General features: G+C 42.4%; 1 protein-coding gene across 1 annotated transcript in view; it reads left to right on the top strand.

Annotated features, from left to right (window-relative positions):
- Positions 1-18,018, top strand: part of LOC311227018 (cell adhesion molecule CEACAM1-like) — a 32,257-nt gene extending 14,239 nt beyond the window's left edge. The window contains exons 7-10 of the mRNA XM_084312518.1: positions 4,957-5,083; positions 9,072-9,100; positions 10,271-10,311; positions 14,012-18,018. Coding sequence (XP_084168644.1) covers positions 4,957-5,083; positions 9,072-9,100; positions 10,271-10,311; positions 14,012-14,113 — 299 coding nt within the window. The 3' untranslated portion in view covers positions 14,114-18,018. The remainder of the gene's footprint in view (positions 1-4,956; positions 5,084-9,071; positions 9,101-10,270; positions 10,312-14,011) is intronic.
- The last annotated feature ends 473 nt before the right edge of the window (positions 18,019-18,491 follow it).

Below are 18,491 nucleotides of genomic sequence, written 5' to 3'. Positions count from 1 at the left end.
CGGTGTGTGAATGTGTGAGTGAATGGGTAAAATGTGAGGAACAAATTGTAAAGTGCTTTGGGTAAAAGTGCTATATAAATGCACCATTTACCATTTTTTAAACGTATTAGCGACCAGAATCACATTGAGGGGGAGGAGGGGGCCCCAAGCCTCTTGTAACCCCAAACCTTGGCCCTCCAAAGGTGACAGATGTGACTATTGTCTTGATCAAACAATGGAATGTTAGATTCTTCCACAAGTCACTGTTGACCAGCTCCAGACATTGGGTTGTTTATCTACAAAAAACATGTAATAGGCAGCTTGTCTATTAAAATACTTTGATAAGGGCCTGGAGGGCCACTGGGACACTGTCCATAGGTTTCTTAATAGATCATCATGCAATGTAAATAGAATGTAAATACTGTTTGCATGTGTTGATCCTCAGCAATACATCTGCCGAGCATGAGGTGAACAGTTCTCGAGATATGCGAAGAACAGACACAAATACACACACTATAGCACCACCATCTGGCCAAATGGCACCAAATCTGACCCGGACCCCACTCCCCTGGCTCCTCAGCAATACACCTGCCAAGTGTGAAGCAAGCCGATTGGATGAATGGTTCTGAATGGTTCTGAATGACAAACAGACACACGCAAACAGAGATTCCTTCCTTTATAGTTAGATGGTTTGAAAAAATATGGAAACTGGGACTTGCATATGGACTTTTAAAGGTGGTCTCGTTGTACTGTGTTGCTTTTGTGATTAGGCGTTCTTGAGTGTTCTGAGAAGACCATTTTCTATAATTCTTTGTGGCGAGATAAACTACTAAAACATCTGCAGTGGATCAGTTCACACTGTAGTGAACACAGGGCACAGTATTGTTGTGCTTGAGTTGTCATGGAAACAGGAGGGAAACAGCATGCACAATGGCTCCTTACTTGTAGTTGACTTTTGGCAGGAGATGTGACCGTTTATGTATTCTATGACTGGTCAGGCATGCAGTGCTGAAGACTTAGTGCTAGGCAATATATCATTATCGCTTATGTCTATCAGTGTGTTCGGACCTTGAGTTTTTGATATTGTGTGAATTGTGACAAACACATTTGTTTACACAGTAAGTACATTTCTCACAAAATGTATGAAATATCTGAGAACGTCAATGATAATCACACTTTCCAGCTTCTATACCTAAGCAGATATAGATTATGTTGATGTAGAAAAAAATCTGTTTATTGTGATGTTTATTTTTCTCGATATGGCCCAGCCACATATAGGCTATATGTCTCTGATGTGTGAGGGAAAAGAGTGTCAGTATAAACATTTAAGAAATAGCTACTAATTATTTTGTTTTCCCCTATTAATTAATATACTTAAACCTATACTTCCTGCCTTGTAAAGGGGCATGTTTACAATCTAACACAACATTACAGTACATAAAATCATTCATTTTAGGGCTGGGCGATAAAACAATAACGATAATTATCGCGATATATTTTCCCTCAATATATAATACAAAAAAATTATAATAATACAAAAAAAAATAATAATAATATATATAATTATTTTTGTATTGTGACCTGCAACAGGGCAGCTTTAAAACAGAGACAGTGCACAGACTTGTCTTTCTTGCCTGCAACTTAAAGTAATGGCTTTGCTTGTCCAAATGACATTTATTTGTCTCTTGTCCATTTATTTAGTTTGCTTTCTAATTTAAAATACAGTTTGAAACCGACAGTGGGAATTACACATGCACAGCAAATAATACTGTCAGCGGACAATTATCAGTATCCGATGTACACAGATTGTCTGTAAAAGGTAAAGCTGTATTACTGTAGATACTGTAGTAGAAAGTACATTTGAATGGGACATGCTTGATCTTGCTACCCGGGGATTCATACTAAAATAAACCGATGCTGTCTGATCTTATGATGAACTAATATTTATTAAAGTTATAATACCAGGCAGTATCCTTTGAATAGTAAGCTAGATGCATTCAAAGTGTTTGGACAAAAATGTAAGGGTTTGCTCAAAATATTTAGGAGAGAAAGTGCATGTTCACTTCTCAAAATTCTCAAAATGGGTGGCATTCTAGATTAAGTAGAAGCATAGCAGATGAATACTAACATTTACATTTACATTTAGTCATTTAGCTGACGCTTTTATCCAAAGCGACTTACAAGTTCTGTGCGACAAGACAGCAAGAAGGGTATAACTCTATCAGCTGAGTAACAATGTTCATCAAAGTGTTGCATGTTACAGTGTAGGTTAGTTTATTAGGACAAGTGCATGACATTAAGGTTAGTCGGGGTTAGATTTTTTTTTTTTTTTTTTTTTTTTTTTTTTTTTATCATTTCAGATAATGGTTGAAGAAGTGAGTCTTTAGTCGACGGCGAAAGATTGGACGGGATTCGGCTGTCCTAACTGGGATGGGTAGTTCATTCCACCATTGTGGGGCAAGGACTGAGAATAGGCGGCTTCTCTTTGATGACCCTCCGGGAGCTTGGATAGGAGTAGATCTGAGGCGGCCAGAAGACGCAGAGCGTAGGGGTCTTGAGGGTGTGTAGTTAGAGACCATTGACCGGAGGTAGGCGGGAGCGGTTCCCTTTGCCGCACGGTATGCTAGGTCGAGGGCCTTGAAGCGGATACGTGCAGCAATGGGGAGCCAGTGCAGGTCCCTAAGAAGTGGGGTGACATGGGCTGACTTCGGTAGGTTTGAGATCAGGCGGGCCGCTGCATTTTGAATGAGTTGAAGAGGCTTGGTGGCAGTGGCCGGGAGGCCAGCTAGCAGTGCGTTGCAGTAGTCGAGGCGGGAGATGACTGTTGATTGGACGAGGAGTTGGGTGGCTTCTTTTGTCAGGAAGGGGCGTATCCTTCTGACGTTGCTCAGGAGGAATCTGCAGGTTCTGGTTGTCGCTGCGATGTGAGCAGAGAAGTTCAACTGGTCGTCGAGGACAACACCAAGGTTCTTGGCGGTCGGCGACGCGGTCACAGCTGCATTCTCGACTGTGATGGAGAGGTCGGTCAGGGGGGAGGATTTGGCCGGCAGGTGGAGCAATTCTGTTTTGCTTAGGTTCAGTTTGAGGTGGTTGGTCGTCATCCAGGCGGAGATGTCGGACAGACAGGCCGAGATCCGCTCAGAGACGTGGATATCTGAGGGAGGGAAGGAGAGGAAGAGTTGAGTATCATCGGGATAACAATGATATGAGAAGCCATGAGATGTGATAATGTTACCCAGTGATTTAGTGTAGAGGGAGAAGAGAAGGGGTCCTAGGACCGAGCCCTGGGGGACACCCGTCCGGAGGGGGCGGGTGGCCGACAGAGTCCCTCTCCATGACACTTGGTAGGAGCGGTCATTGAGGTATGATGTCAGCCATGTCAGCGCAGATCCAGCCACTCCCATTCCTGCGAGGGCCGCGAGGAGGATCTGATGGTTGACTGTGTCGAAGGCTGCAGATAGATCTAGGAGAATCAGGACAGAGGAGAGGCCTTTCGCTTTTGCTAAGTGAAGTGCCTCTGTGACCGCAATGAGGGCCGTTTCTGTGGAGTGGCCAGTCCGGAAGCCAGACTGATTGGGGTCTAGGAGGTCATTCTGTAAGAGATAAGCAGTAAGTTGGTTGGATACAGCACGTTCAAGTGTTTTAGAAAGGAAGGAGAGAAGAGAGACAGGGCGATAGTTGGCTATGACGGTGGGGTTCAGGGTTGGTTTTTTTATGAGGGGCGTGACTCTGGCTTGTTTTAGGGAGGTGGGGACCACCCCCGAGTTGAGTGAGGAGTTGATGGTTGCAGTTAGGAATGGGAGGATGTCCGGTGCTATGGTCTGGAGGAGTGGGGAGGGTAGCTGGTCCAGCTGGCATGTAGTCGGACGGTTCGACGTTACCAGTGTCAGGGTCTCGGCTTCTGTAATGGGAGAGAAAGATGACAGAGTGAAGGATGAGGTTCTCGATTCAGCGTTTGGAATGGGTGGGGGTTGGGAGAAGGAGCTGCGGATGTTCTCCACTTTTTCCTCAAAGAAGATCGCAAAGTCTTCGGCAGAAAAAGATGAGGGAGGAGGAGGTGGGGGGGGAGTGAGGAGGGAGGACATGGTAGCATGCAGTTTGCGAAGATTCTTGGCAGAGGCCTCGATCCTATGGTGAAAGAAAGAAGCTTTGGCATTAGTAATGGTTTTGGAGAATGTTAACAAGAGGTTGTGATATGTGTCGATGTCAGCAGTGAGGCGTGACTTTCTATACTTCCTCTCAGCCGCTCTCAGGACCTGTCTTTGTTCTCTCACTGCATCCGTCAGCCATGGACTGGGTGGGGAACGGCGGGCAGGTTTCTCAACGAGGGGACAGAGCTTGTCGAAGGAGGTTGCAAGGGCTGATAGGAGGGTGGAGGTTGCCATCTCTGTGGGGAGAGCAGAGAAGGTGTCACTCAAAGGTAGAGCGGATATTATGTCAGAGGAGAGGGTGGAGGGGGATAGGGAGGGCAGGTTGCGTCTGAGTGAGACGGTTTGAGTTGGGGTGAAGACTTTTCGGTTAAGCATGAGAGTTAGTGAGAAGGATATGAAGGAATGGTCAGATACATGTAGGGGAGTTACCGTGGTGTTAATGATGCTGGAGTTACGGGAAAATATGAGATCCAAGGAGTTGCCTGCTTTGTGGGTGGGAGGCATGGCAGTGGGAGTCAGGTCAAATTGTTGTAGGAGGGAGACCACTGGGACCGACTGAGATGAGTCAGGCAGGTTGAAGTCGCCCAATAGAAGGAGCGGGGTACCATCTTCTGGTAAGGAGCTTAGAAGCATGTCCAGCTCATCTGTGAAGTGATCGAGGGGACCTGGAGGGCGATAGAGTGTAACAATGGTGAGATTGAAAGGATTAGAGACAGATACTGCATGATATTCGAGGGGGTAATGAGTGCATTTCGACATTATGACATTATCTTTTAAAATCATTGTAATCTTAAATTCTCTTATTTTTGTCTTGGCATGCTACAAGGGGAAGGTCCTTTACCAGGGTCTGGTGCCTTGCCGCCTGGTGCCATCGCAGGGATAGCCATCGCAGGGATATCCATCGCATGTCTCCTGCTTGTCGGAGTGCTTGTGTACTTGATGTATACAAACGGGTAAGTGAAAACATATTACCCAGATGTTACTGGAAATGTTTTCATTATGAATCAGGGGTAAATTATTCTTTCATATGCCTAAATAGTATAGCCTGAGACATCACAAGATCACCTGCTGTAGGGGGCCCTATTTTTTGTCAATCTAGATGCAAGCTCAGTCGTAAGTTCAAGGCGCAAACAATTGCAAAGGCATCCCTGGCAAAGTGCATCAAAAGGTTTGGAGTAGGAGGAATGCATTATTAGCAGGTGGGTTTGGGGCTATGGCCTCAATTGTGGCCAATCAAATCAGCTCCTCTCATTTCCTTTAAAAATAAATCTTCAGGGAAAAAAACTTCAACCAAGCCCAAAATGTGGAGATCCAGTGGCAATATACGCATGTATCGCCCATAGAAACATTAATACAATTAAGTATCCAGTTTGCCTGATCCAGCTGAAAAGTTCCCCAGCAAACGGATGTTCCATGGCACAACAAAAGGGTTGAAATGGCTAAATGAATCAAGTGAATAATTACTTTCTTTAACAAACATCTTATCTTTAACAAATAACTCTTATCTTAGTTAGGATGTCGCTCCTGTGGAATGGTAATTTCCTGAGGGGCTGTTTAGCTAGCTCAAGCAAACTGGATAATAGCTAATAGATAATAGCGTTGGGAAGTTATTTAGTTGTTTTTTGTTTTAATCATAGTTTTAAACAGACTTATCAATGCCAAGAAATGCTTCATATTGATCCAATGTTTTACAGTACATTGCAAAATATCACACTCTCCATTATAAAGTGTAGGAGCTTTTGAACCAGGTGTCGGGGGCCAAATGGAATGGTCACTTCTGGGGTCTGGAGACTGAAACTGAAACATTCTATCACAACGTAATAACATTATTGTTAAACTGATGTAGCATTCTGTACATACCGTGTATAAATCATTTTGAAATGTAGTCAAGCTATTGGTATGAGTTAAAGGGATCTTGATAGGACAGACATAGGCTATGTAACCATGTATTGTTAAGCTAAACCTCATCACACATTACTAGTAGGGAATTCATTTAATTAAATCTTTTCTTTTTTTACTTGCCAATGCACTGTCACTTACCCATGACCCCACTTTGGGTCGCGACCCGTAGTTTGAGAACCGCTGCTCTATCTGAAGAGCACTGTTTACTGTGTGGTTGATTATTTACAGGTTGCAGTTCACAGAGAGACAGCAGTACCCACCATACAAAGCTCTGTTGAAGATAACAAAGACTAATTTTAGTAAATAGAAAGTTGCAAGAGTAATTCACACATAGCCCATTATTATTTTGGGATAGAACCTGAACCTCTGAAAATAAAGAAATATATACATTATATCAGTGTGCGAACCATACCATCGTCTTCGGGGGGTAAAAAAAATAAAAAGCTCAGAGCGTTTTCCTGCCGCGGCTCAGCCACTTCCTCGATGTTGATTGGTCGGTCGAAAAGAGTTACCTTGATGAGCGCCGCTCCTCTCCAAAAGTTGAACTAGTTTCAACTTTAGGCACTGGGAGGCGTGAATATTAAAGGCAACCAACTTGTGTTCAGCCTTTCGTTCAGCGTTTCTCTGATTGGCCACACGGCCACGTGACCGCGCTACCGCGCGCCAGAGAGTTGCGCCGCCTGCGGCAGCGGTCGTCTTCCGTTGGCCGTCGCAATGACTTGTTTTGTTTACATCAGGGTTAACGCTGTTGTATTCGCAAATATGAGAGCCAGCAATACGCAGCTCCAGTTAACCTAATTTATACCGTAATGAATTATTAAAAAAATATACCGTTAACTGGAATATGTTGTTTCTTTACACATATGTTGGATTATGTAATTGGTTTGTCATGACAAAACAATAAAAATCGCTACTTTACATCAGGGTGAACGCTGTTACACTGCCACCACCCACTTCAATGACAGAGCTCTCATATTTGCGAATGCATAAACTACATCTTAAATTATGGCTATGTGTCTAATATGGCTGTCGCGAAGTCATTGATAAGCGACAGCCATATTAGACACATAGCCATAATTTAAGATATAGTTTATGCATTCGCAAAATATGAGAGCTCTGTCATTGAAGGGCTTCTACAACGAGTCAAGCCGGCGGCGGCGCACGGAAGCCGGGGACAAACCACCGCATTGCCCCGCTGGCGCTTCAGCAAGCAGCCTCCACTGATGTACAGTGACGAGTGAATCTGGTAGGCGGTTTATGACGTTAAAAACGCGAAATAACATATAACGTTACAGCGTACAGTTCCACACTGATGTACAGTGACACCCAGAGTTTCTAGTTACAGTAGTGACGCGTGAATCGAGATAGTCCTAACACTGTTTATTATTAAGAGTCAGATAGTCCTAACAGTGTTTATAGTCCTAACAGTGTTTATTAGTAAGAGTCAGATAGTCCTAACAGTGTTTATTATTAAGAGTCAGATAGTCCTAACAGTGTTTATAGTCCTAACAGTGTTTATTAGTAAGAGTCAGATAGTCCTAACAGTGTTTATTATTAAGAGTCAGATAGTCCTAACAGTGTTTATTATTAAGAGTCCTAACAGTGTTTATTATTAATTAACGTCATAAACGAACTACCAGATTTATTTTGCACCAGGGAACTTGAAGGTTCCTGCCACGCTCGCGGCAAAAGGGGGCGGGCTAGCGGCGTGGGGCCGTGGCCAATCAGAGAAAAGCTGAACACAAGTTGGTTGCCTTTAATATTCACGCCACTGGGAGCGCTCTGCCCAAAAGCGCATAAACGCAAGGTGCGGGGCTGGGAAAAGGAGCGAGCCTGTCGCGTCTCTGGCATAGAAATAAATGACAGAAAGGAGCTGACAACTCATAAAACGTCCCCGGTCGACACGGGCCATAGGCTATAGGTATGAGTATTACAGAACCACACATAGTCCACACCAAACAGGTGTCTAAATACACATGCTCAGATTAACCCCTCTGATCCAACACTAAAATTCACACACAACAGTTCTATTTACACATAAACACACGGATGAACCAATACCAAACAACAAGTCCACGACCAAACACATCGAGTCTAACATTATCATAGTAGGCAAAAAAATTCAACATTATCGCCACCCACCTGTCCTGATGGTGAAGATCTGCCCAATTCTCAAAATCTGCATGTCACAGAAGTAGTCCCCGCAGCAGGCTGCTTCGCATTCTTTGTAAAACCAAAATTGGTTAGAAGGCTTACTTCTTTGATATTTCATTTAACTTTAGATATTATCCTGGATACCTGTATTTATTTATTTTAAACAACGGGTGAAGTTTGATTTGTGCCTGCAGACTGCAGTGCAGCGCCGCCACGCTCCGAATGGTAAACGCAAGAATAGCATGCATGTTGCATGCATATTACGAGTAGTTTATGCTATTGTCTATAACAGTGAATTAGTGCGCAAATCATTAATCATACATCAAAATAGCCAAATTTTATTATTATACACGATGATGACGATACAGAAAATTACAGAAAAATTTGAAATGCATGGCAAAAATAGCATTTATTGTCAGTATTTTAGATTCACAAATTCACAAAAATTCACAAATCTTGTTTTCAGGGGAGCTGATGTCTGATCTAGGGGAGCCATGGCTCCCCCAGCTCCCCCATGATTCGCACCCTGCGTTATATAATGTTTGTAGTTTACACATTTACAATACAGTGAACCATCTTCTAAGCGTAATCCCATTGCTGGTCCTTTTTGTGTGTTGAGATTATATACATTTTAAGTCTTTAAATAAGTATTTGCATGTCATTTCTTTTTTTCAATAAATGTTTTCTTCTCCAAACTATACAGTGGTAGTGAAATTTTACAATATATTGAGTGCATACGATGCATCTTCATATCCTGATCCCAAATATCCCCATATATACACGAGGATAAACATATTAGGCTGCCATTGCCAAAGTATGTCAGTATCTAAGATACATCTTTTTATATTGACTGACATTTAGATTAATGAGTCATTATATCCACAGCAAAATACAGTTCTACAATGTTACCAATGGTAAGTTATCTCTCTCTCCCTCTCCCCCCCCCCCCCCCCCCCCTGTTACGTCCTTGCTGGGCCGGGCAGCGTGTAGCCTTTTTACAACGCACCCGCGTTTCCTGTTTGGCGCTCTGATTGGCCAGGTCATGTGACATGTGTGCCCAATATTGTGTTTGCCCATTTCCGCGTCGAACAGCCTGCAAACTACCTGGCGTTCTATCGCCATGCTCTAAGACAAACTCTAACCTTAACCAACTTTGAAAGAGTGCCTAAGCTTAACCGGCGAAAGAACTTGCCGTCACGCTCTAAGACAAACTTTAACCTTAACCAACTTCGAAGAGTGCCTAAGCTTAACCAGTGTAGAAACTTGCCGTCCCACGATTGGCGCTCATGTCACATGACCTGGCCAATCAGAGCGCAATACGGGAACCCGGAAACGCGGATGCGTTGTAAAAAGGCTTCAAGCGGCCGGGCATGAGAATGACAGTGGACATTTCCTCCCTCCTGACATTGGTCCCCTACCTTCCTCTAGTGACCAAAGCCTGATGGTGCTTATTATGGTTCAAGATAATAGATTTAATTTCGAATTATCTATTATCTTGGGCCATCCCTGTCGTTGTGTGATGTCTTCTCCCTGTCTGGTTGTTGTGTGTGTCATTGCTTTTGTGTCTAGTTGTGTTTATGATTCATTGCTTTTTGTGTCTAGGTTGTGTTATTGATTCTGTGTTTTGGCCTGGCCCTGCCAGGTGTTGATCTTTGTTAATTAGTGTTTGTATTTAAGTGTGGATTTGTCATCACCTCTTCGTGGCGTCATTGTCTCATGTACCCTCCTTGCTACCCTCACTCCTCCTTGTTCCCATGCCCGTCGTGCCTCTCCGTTCCTTATGTCATGTTCTTAAGTCTTGTAAGTAGTTAATGTTTTCCGTTTTCGTTCATCTTTGTTTTCCCGTGTCCTTCAGTGTTGTTTTGTATTGTTTCGTCGCCCCAGTAAAGTCTGTATATATTTCCACGTATCCTGCCGTCTCTGCCTCCTCTCTTCCCTGTCTGCAAATTGCGTTATCACCCTCACAGCACCCCCAATCCTAACACCCCCCCCCTCTCTCTCTCTCTCTGTCTCATTGCACATTGTTCAATAGCGTAACAGATATTATCCTGGTACTTCTAAATATTTGTGTTGTGTGTTTTCAGCTGGTGCAGGCCATGACAACAGAGCAGGCCCAGGGAACCAGGTGAAAGTCACTGCTTACACTATTCACTGATGCTATAAAAATATCAGATTCCATATCTATTTCAGTTCATCTCCATGAATCTCCTCAGATTCAAGCCTTTGTATTTTGCTTGGTGAATTTTCATTCACGTGCGTACAGTGCTGTACGCATTCACAAAGAGATAGGGCAGTCCTACAGGTCCTACGGGTAGTCTTTTGACGGCAGTTCTACAGATGGTGTGCCTAGGGCGAGCTATGTAAAAAAAAATTTATTTTCCAGAATAATAATATTAATATCTGTGTCCATCTCATTATCCGTGCTTTCCCAATTTCATATTTGGATTCAGGCTCATCCCCACTACCTATAATAGAACACCATAAAAAACAATAGAAAATCTTGTGTAAAGACATTTTGAGCTGCACTGTAATGGAGGGGGGAAAATAGGGTTTTTATAGTCTCCTGACTGTCACTGCCAGTCGATGACCTGGTTATAAACTTGATGTCAACAATAGAGATGAGCCCTCTTCCAGTCAGCCAGGTTTATCAACAGGCGTCTTTTACCGTGAGGGTCAGACTTTGACCCAGGAAGATGGTATCAGATTTGTGCTTGTATGTTCACAGGGATTAAAGTTCTCCGTCGCTACGACAGATTTACCTTTGATTCCAAGTCGCAATGGATTTTCCGTCAATTGGCTACACTGGTATAATATTATTTGTAGAGGCATACAATCTATTTTGATGTCGGTATTAGGTAGCATATATAAATTATATAATATTAGCATAGCCTACATATAGGCCTTTATCGCCTACAACTATACGACAGTATAACGCATGGCACAGACACGGAGCCCTGCGAAGCCTGCATACAGTAAACTAACCTGATCGTTAATCTAACTTGTCCTTGTATCTTTATGTAAGATGCACTTCTTGCTTTTGTAAGATTGCATTATGTATTATTTAGTGCTGTCAATAGATAAAAACATTTTTACTTAGTAAGTATTGTCTAAGTGTTGTTTGTCTATAAATGTTAATACAAATTTAAGTAAAATAAATAAATAAAAAATTTAACTAATTAATCTCACAATTTTCTGTAATTAATCTAGATTAAAAATAGCATTTTTCTGCTTAAGACCGAAGCTTGTAAGAGATATTTATTTGAGTAAAATCATGGAATTAATGTAAAATCAACACAAAGAAAGTATAAGATTCAAATAATCTTTTATTATTATTTTTTTTAATCCTCTTTTTCTCCCCATCCCAATTTAGTCGTTATGCCAATTCCCCCCCTCCCTTACCTGGTTGTTGTGCGCATGTTCCTCCTACTGGTCGGTACAAGGGAACCCTGAAGTCTACCACATGCTTCCTCCGACACATGCAGAGACAGCCAGTGGCTCTCTTTTCACCTGGCAGCGAGGACTCTCATTGGTGAAGCGTAACACGTGGGAGGTCACGCTGCCTTCACCATTTCCTGCCTTTCGCTGAGCAGGCGCCCAGACCTGACCTGTCCACAACGCCAGATTACCACCCTCGACTTCCCTCCCGCTAACTCAGCCAAATGAGTTAGTATGACGATCGGCCCAAGCCGCAGGCAATGCTGACTCCGGGAGTCGAGACCGCAGCCTCTTGCATTGGTGATGAGCGCAATCTCCGCTACGCCATCCGACCGCCCTTGATTCAAAGACTATTTCTTTGAATACAGTTTCTCTCCTGTGAAATACAAATGTTCAACAAAACCATCAACATAGCTAGACCTGTTTCTTATATCCGCGGCGCTAACAGAAATAAAAACAACCCAGGCCTATGTTAAAGTGCAGATTGGCTTAGAGGACGATAATGTCTTGTATGAACTACCAGTAATATAAATCATAACAAAATGTGTTCCATCTTCATGTCAGATGATTTTCAAAAAGGTGCGTGAGTCAATGCAAAAAAAAGAACAAACAAATATACTGCTGAAAGTTCAAGATTTTTCACTCCATAGATGAATCATTTATTTTAATGCTTTAAATCATTTTTATTAATCTCCAAATTAACTTTGATAGCCCTAGTATTATTAGTTCCCCTTGTTTAGTGCCTTGTTCAAGTGATAAGCTTGTTCAGTTGTCACAATGTAAATGAAAACGTGCACTGAAAAGTTACAGTACTGTATGTAGCTGGTTGATTATTTGTATGACAAAGTCAGAGTCAACTCTTGCAAAAAGTATCCGTTTTATTTAATTAATTGAAAACAGCATTGATATTATGTAAAAGCAAACTGGCAGGCGGTTAGGTGGCCGAGCGGAGATTGCGTTCGTCACCAACCCCGGAGCTGTGAGCTGGATTCGCCTGTTCGAATCCAGCTCACAGCTCCGGGGTTGTCACCAGCTTGGCTGGCCGTCTGCACTAATACAATTGGCTGTATTAGAGGGTGGGAGAAGCTGGCGGGGTGGGTCCGGGTCGTTGTAAACAGCGACTCCTACAGTTCGGTCGGGGCGCCTGCTAAGCGCGGATAGGACTCGAGGGGGATAGTGTGGTCCTCCCACACGCTACGCCCCCTCGATAAGAATCCGCGCTGCCAGGTGAAAAGAAGCGGTGATTGGCTGGACGTGTGTCGGAGGAAGCACGTGGTAGCCTCCACTCTCCCAGATGATCTGACTGTGGGGGGTAAGTGCGCAGCGACCAGGAAGGGACTGGGAATTGGCATACGACTAACATTGGGATGGGAGAAAATCGGAGGAAAATGGAGGGGGAAAAAGACCAATAATATAAAAAAAAAAAAAAGCAAACTGGCAATAGAAAATATGTTCAAAATAATCGAGTTCCCTTAAAACGCTGACGCTATTAAATAAAAATATAGTGGAGGTTAAAATAAGAATATGACTTGGCCTGCTTTAATCCCTGTGTTCAAATGATGGGTTTTAAGCCATGTTTAGATGGAGAGAGTCTGAACAGAAACCGCAAAAGTCGTCTTGCGGTCTCACTTTTAATGTTGCGTTTAGACTAGTGTTTTGGGATGGAACGCGGAAGTGCAACTCCATTAGGGAAAATATTCACGCAACCCATAAGCTACACTGCCTCAGGTCGTTGAGACAACCAGGCATGATGTGAAGACCTGCCCTACTCTGCCTCTGATTCGCAGACTGTGGGTGGGGGAATGTGATTGGACCAAAGCAGAGTCACACAGACAGTGGCTCCAGTCACTAATAGTTGCGATAGCCACTGGACTGATTCTTGTGTATTTAAAAGTACTGCCAATGTAGCCTTCAGGTGATCTTCGTGGATAGAATCAGACATGCTTGTTCGCTTTGTTTACGCTTCTAGGCTACTGGCGCATGCCTGTGACGTAAGCAGTAAGCGACGAGAGCCTTGACAACCCTTTCGTCATAGTTTTATGCGGTTTGACTGTTCAGATGATAGCGCAAAGGTGTATCGTTTCTAGGATTTCCACCCACTCTCACTTTTTTGCGGATTCTCCCCGCAAAAACGCTGTTGCCGTATAAGCAAAAGGCACATCCGAAAAAATATTTTTCCGGATTCACCTGCTAGCGTTTCCATCTAAACATGGCCTTAGGCTCTGAACTAAAGCTGCTTTTTCCTATGATGCCTCCAACACCTGGAAATGTCCTCCAACTGACTCTGAAGTTGGATGTTCTTCCTTCTTTTGCTGAATAAAAAAATTGTGTGTCGACTAGTAACTTTTAACTAATTATATTGTTTATTCTTATCTTATTTTGTCCTATAGGAGCTGTACTATGCAGAAAACAGCTGCTTCCAGAAGAGGGACGGTGGGACTGTCCAGCTAGCGAACCTGGGTACTTCTCCAACAGAGTACGCCCTAGTCTAACTGAAGAGCAGGGAAGGTACAACATCCACCCTTCCCTCATACGACGCCCACATGCAGTATGCCCAGCTGAGGAAGAAGAATCCTGCCCCTCAGCCTGATGGCAGCCACTATACCATCTACGCTGAGGTGAGGGAGAATACGCCTTCCCCTCAGCCTAGTAACAGGCCCTCCACCACCTACGTTGAACTGAAGAGGAATCCTGCCCCTCAACATTTTGATTTGATTTTATTTTATTAGGGATCCCCATTAGCTGGTGCGATAGCAACCAGCTAGTCTTCCTGGGGTCCACACACAAAAAAACATACAAAAACAATCACTATTGCAAAAACTAAATTATTAAAAGTCAGTACACACAATGCATAATGAAACTACTTTAACAATTAAGATAGCTAAAAACAATTTAAAAACTATTTAAGATTCTTTTTAAAAGTGAATCTACTGTAAATGCAGCAGAGGTTCCGAGGCAGGCCATTCCAAAGAGTTAATGCTCTAAAAATAAAAGATCTCCCCTAAGCGCTGGTTCTAGGACCTGGCAATTCAAGCTGCCCACTACTGGAACCTCTAGTGTAATGCTCATGCACAGTATTACTAAAAACAATCTGATTATGTATAAAAACAGGAGTTTTACTGCGCATGACCAACTTGAACAGCACAAGTATATTAAAAGACAATCTATTTTCAACGTTAAGCCAAGAGAGGTGGGCATGCATACGGCTCACATTAGACCTTAGTGAGCAGCCCAGTACCAACCGTGCTGCCCTGTTCTGGACCACCTGGAGCTTCCTGAGGTCACCACTGGCAGCAGATGACCACATTGCAGAGCAATAGTCAAGATGACATAAAACTAAACGTTGCACTATCTGACATAAAACGGGACGGGCAACAAAAGAAGCACATTTCCTGGAAATACCAATTGCTCTTCCCATTTTTAAAACAATATAATTAATATGCTGAGACCAAGACATGGTGACAGCCCCTCCAACACCGGCTAAGTTATGACTTGGTGATGTTTACACTCAGTGCCGTTAATTAATGAAATGGAGCTGAGATTGGCCAACATCTGCACTTTAGCAGCGGTTAAGATGTTTTCCTCCTCTTGCTCTTTGAAAAGCTAACCAGCAGCTTTGGGTGCTTTCACACCTAAGTTAGTTTGAAATGGCCTGAATCTATTTTTACTTTTTGTTGTAGTTTTTATTGGTTCAGTTGTGTTTCACATTGCCAATTGACAAGTGAACCACACTCTGCCACAATTATCTGACATAATTTTGAATCCTAAGAAAAAATTATCTTGTGATCTCCACTAATGTTTTTCAATTCATGATCTGTGATTACTGTTATGTGCTACTGTTTAGGCTACTGTCACCTGCATTATGCATGTGAGGTATTTGTTTAGTATCACAACATTATCACAGCAGTGTAAATGATAATCTTGTGATGATTAAAAATGTCAACACGATTGCTTTCTCACCTCAAGCACTCCAGGGTTCACTTGGAAGCGGACTGAGACCCGCCTCAAACAGGTGGATCATGGTGCGGTTGTTTGGTGTGGACCTGGGTTCAATTCCAGTGTTCTCACCAACCAAAACAAACTGCACCAAGGGGGTGTAGTATATTTTTGTTTGATTATTAATGGCTATTAGACATTATTACATGGCGTTTTGACATTCGCTGAAATGCTTGCTTGTGATTGGTCAATAGCGCTCGTCAGAGGTCCGATATTACTCGATAGCGGACCTCTGTGGAGCAATAATGACCGCTGTGCGCAGCTGTTCGCAATCAAGGCCACTGACAGTGGAGCCAATCAGACACACCTGCTGGCTGCACTGACAGCGGAGCGGAGTGCGTGTGACGATGACAGCGGAGCCAGAACAGAACTGAGTCTGCATTTGATCTCGTCTTGTCGATGTAAAATGAATTAGGTATATTGTTAGTAAGTTAGCCATGTGATAAGTGGGATAATGTATAGCTATACTCGATCATTGTCGCAAAATAATTGACCTTCACTGACGTTTAAAACACCTCGGCGCTGCGCCTCTGTATTTTAAACTCTGTGTCGGTAAATTATTTTGCGACAATGACCTCGTAGCTATACATTATCCCTTACTTATTATAGCATTATAGCATTATTACCTGCACTATTCTTACCCTGCCTACTTTTATACACTGCCTATCAAATTCATGTGTCTGTTCTATGCAAATTATATCTCACTACTTCCTACTGTATGCACTGTAATTTTAAGAGAACTATTTTATCACACTTTTTTACTTCTTACTGATGCACTGCTCTGTTGTATGTTAACAATTTCAGTGCCGGCCATTTAACATTGAAAACCCCGTTGAGTGCCAGCATCCACTTCAATGATTGCGTTAAAAACGCATAATCTATGTTTTAAATTATGGCTATGTGTCTAATCTGCCTGTCGTTTATCAATGACTTGTTTGCAGTCAACATTGTCGAAACGGATTGTTTTTATTATCGGTTCATTTTCGTTTTATAGCATTTTGAAAAGCCCTCGTTTTCAAGGAAAATATAAAGATTCCGTGATAAAAGGCATTTACTGGAATATTCTAGAATACACAAAAACGTTGTCATTTTTCGGCCTATTTATGAATCGTTTTCAAATAAACGCTAGATTATCGATAGTATATGTGTACTTATGCACGCTATAGAGGCGGGCTGAAAAATAGATTCTCATTTCCTCATCAGCGATCACAGCCACAGAGCCACATACACACATAGGACAAACGCTTATATCTCCGCGAAAAAACAGGTCTGATTATCCTAAGACTGGTAAAATAGATTCCTTAACTGAGATCAGATGTTATCCAAAAAGATTATTCCAATTCCTGATAGCCATTCTAAATATCGATCACGCTTATTGATTACAGTGTTGATACTGAAAATACATAATCCACGGGTTTTCCGGGCCGGTGAGCACAATCGATCCTGTAGATGCCTTGAGGGAAAAATAAAATGAGGAAACTGACCACTCCCCCTGCATCAGTCAGAACTGATGGGGTGCAGTTACACAGGGAGAGACGATAGGGGGCGGTATCTTCCCAATTGAGCTCAGAGAGACTCTGCAGCACTAACCCGAGGCTCGATTTATGAAATATGAATTCAAATCGCCAATAAAACACATTTCATGTCGTCAACACTCAATGGGGGGTCTGATAAGACGACAATTGTCGTGGCTGGCATCCAAAGTGTTAAATACCCTGTTGTACGTGCGTTCTATTTTATAATTTTTTGACTATTTTTAAACTGAATAATTTTTAACTATTTTTATTATTTGTATTACTGAATGAAACTGTAAACAGAGAGCCTATTGGGATGCTAGATCATAATGTGAAACACTGTGATTTACCATACCTTGCTACCTGTCTATCTTTTTTATGCTCGCTTATGCCTGTATTTTTGATTGATTAGGGTGTGACTGAATGACCTTTTGTTACTAGACTGACAGAACCACACACACACACACACACACACACACACACACACACACACACACACACACACACACACACACACACACACACACACACACACACACACACACACACACACACACACACACACACACACTCTCTCATGTGACATTTCAGTAACCACTGTCTCATCTAACAAGACAGACACCACACACACACATCTCACAGATTGATGAATGACACACACACTCACACACACCCAGTATTGCAGGTGACATAGATTAGGGCTCACACACTGACCAAACCGGTTTTACCTAGGTAAGGATGACGAATCACATCACAGCATTTAGATTCGGTTTGAACACATATAAGCCACTCATCTTGAGATTAGGACACACACCACAGAACCAAGCTGTCCGTGTCACTGAAAGATTATTTGTATCCTGTGAATTTAATGTCTACTACCGCTGTTGCCCTGCTGAAATAAATTGACTGAGAAACCTGAAGTCATCGACTTTCAACTCGTATCCAGCGTCTACTTTCTTGCCGTGGAATTGGTCATTCTATCATTTTTTTTACAAAGTCATAGCTGATTTGCAACTTCAGGGGTAAACACTCCAGGGTCCGATTTAACTCAAGATTCAAGATTCAAGATTCAATAGCTTTATTTCAAACCACAGTGTTAGTTTGGCTACATTTACCATTGTCCGGCAAAACAATATTTGAAAATAAATGAAATGGAAAAAGAGTTTTAAAATAAAACAGCCAGAAACTATACACTGTTTGAAAACGAGATGGAAGAAGCAAAGCTTATATGTTTCCATCCCCCATCAATAACTATATTATATATAATATTATATATACTTCAGCAAGTATATGACCAATACATATAATACAATACAATTTGCAAATACTTCAACTACACACAACACAATCACACATGCAC

This window comes from Notolepis coatsorum (genome assembly GCF_963971535.1).
Source record: "Notolepis coatsorum genome assembly, chromosome: 4".
NCBI lineage: Eukaryota > Metazoa > Chordata > Actinopteri > Aulopiformes > Paralepididae > Notolepis > Notolepis coatsorum.
Note: the sequence above shows the minus strand (reverse complement) of the source record. Positions and strands in the feature narration are given on the sequence as shown.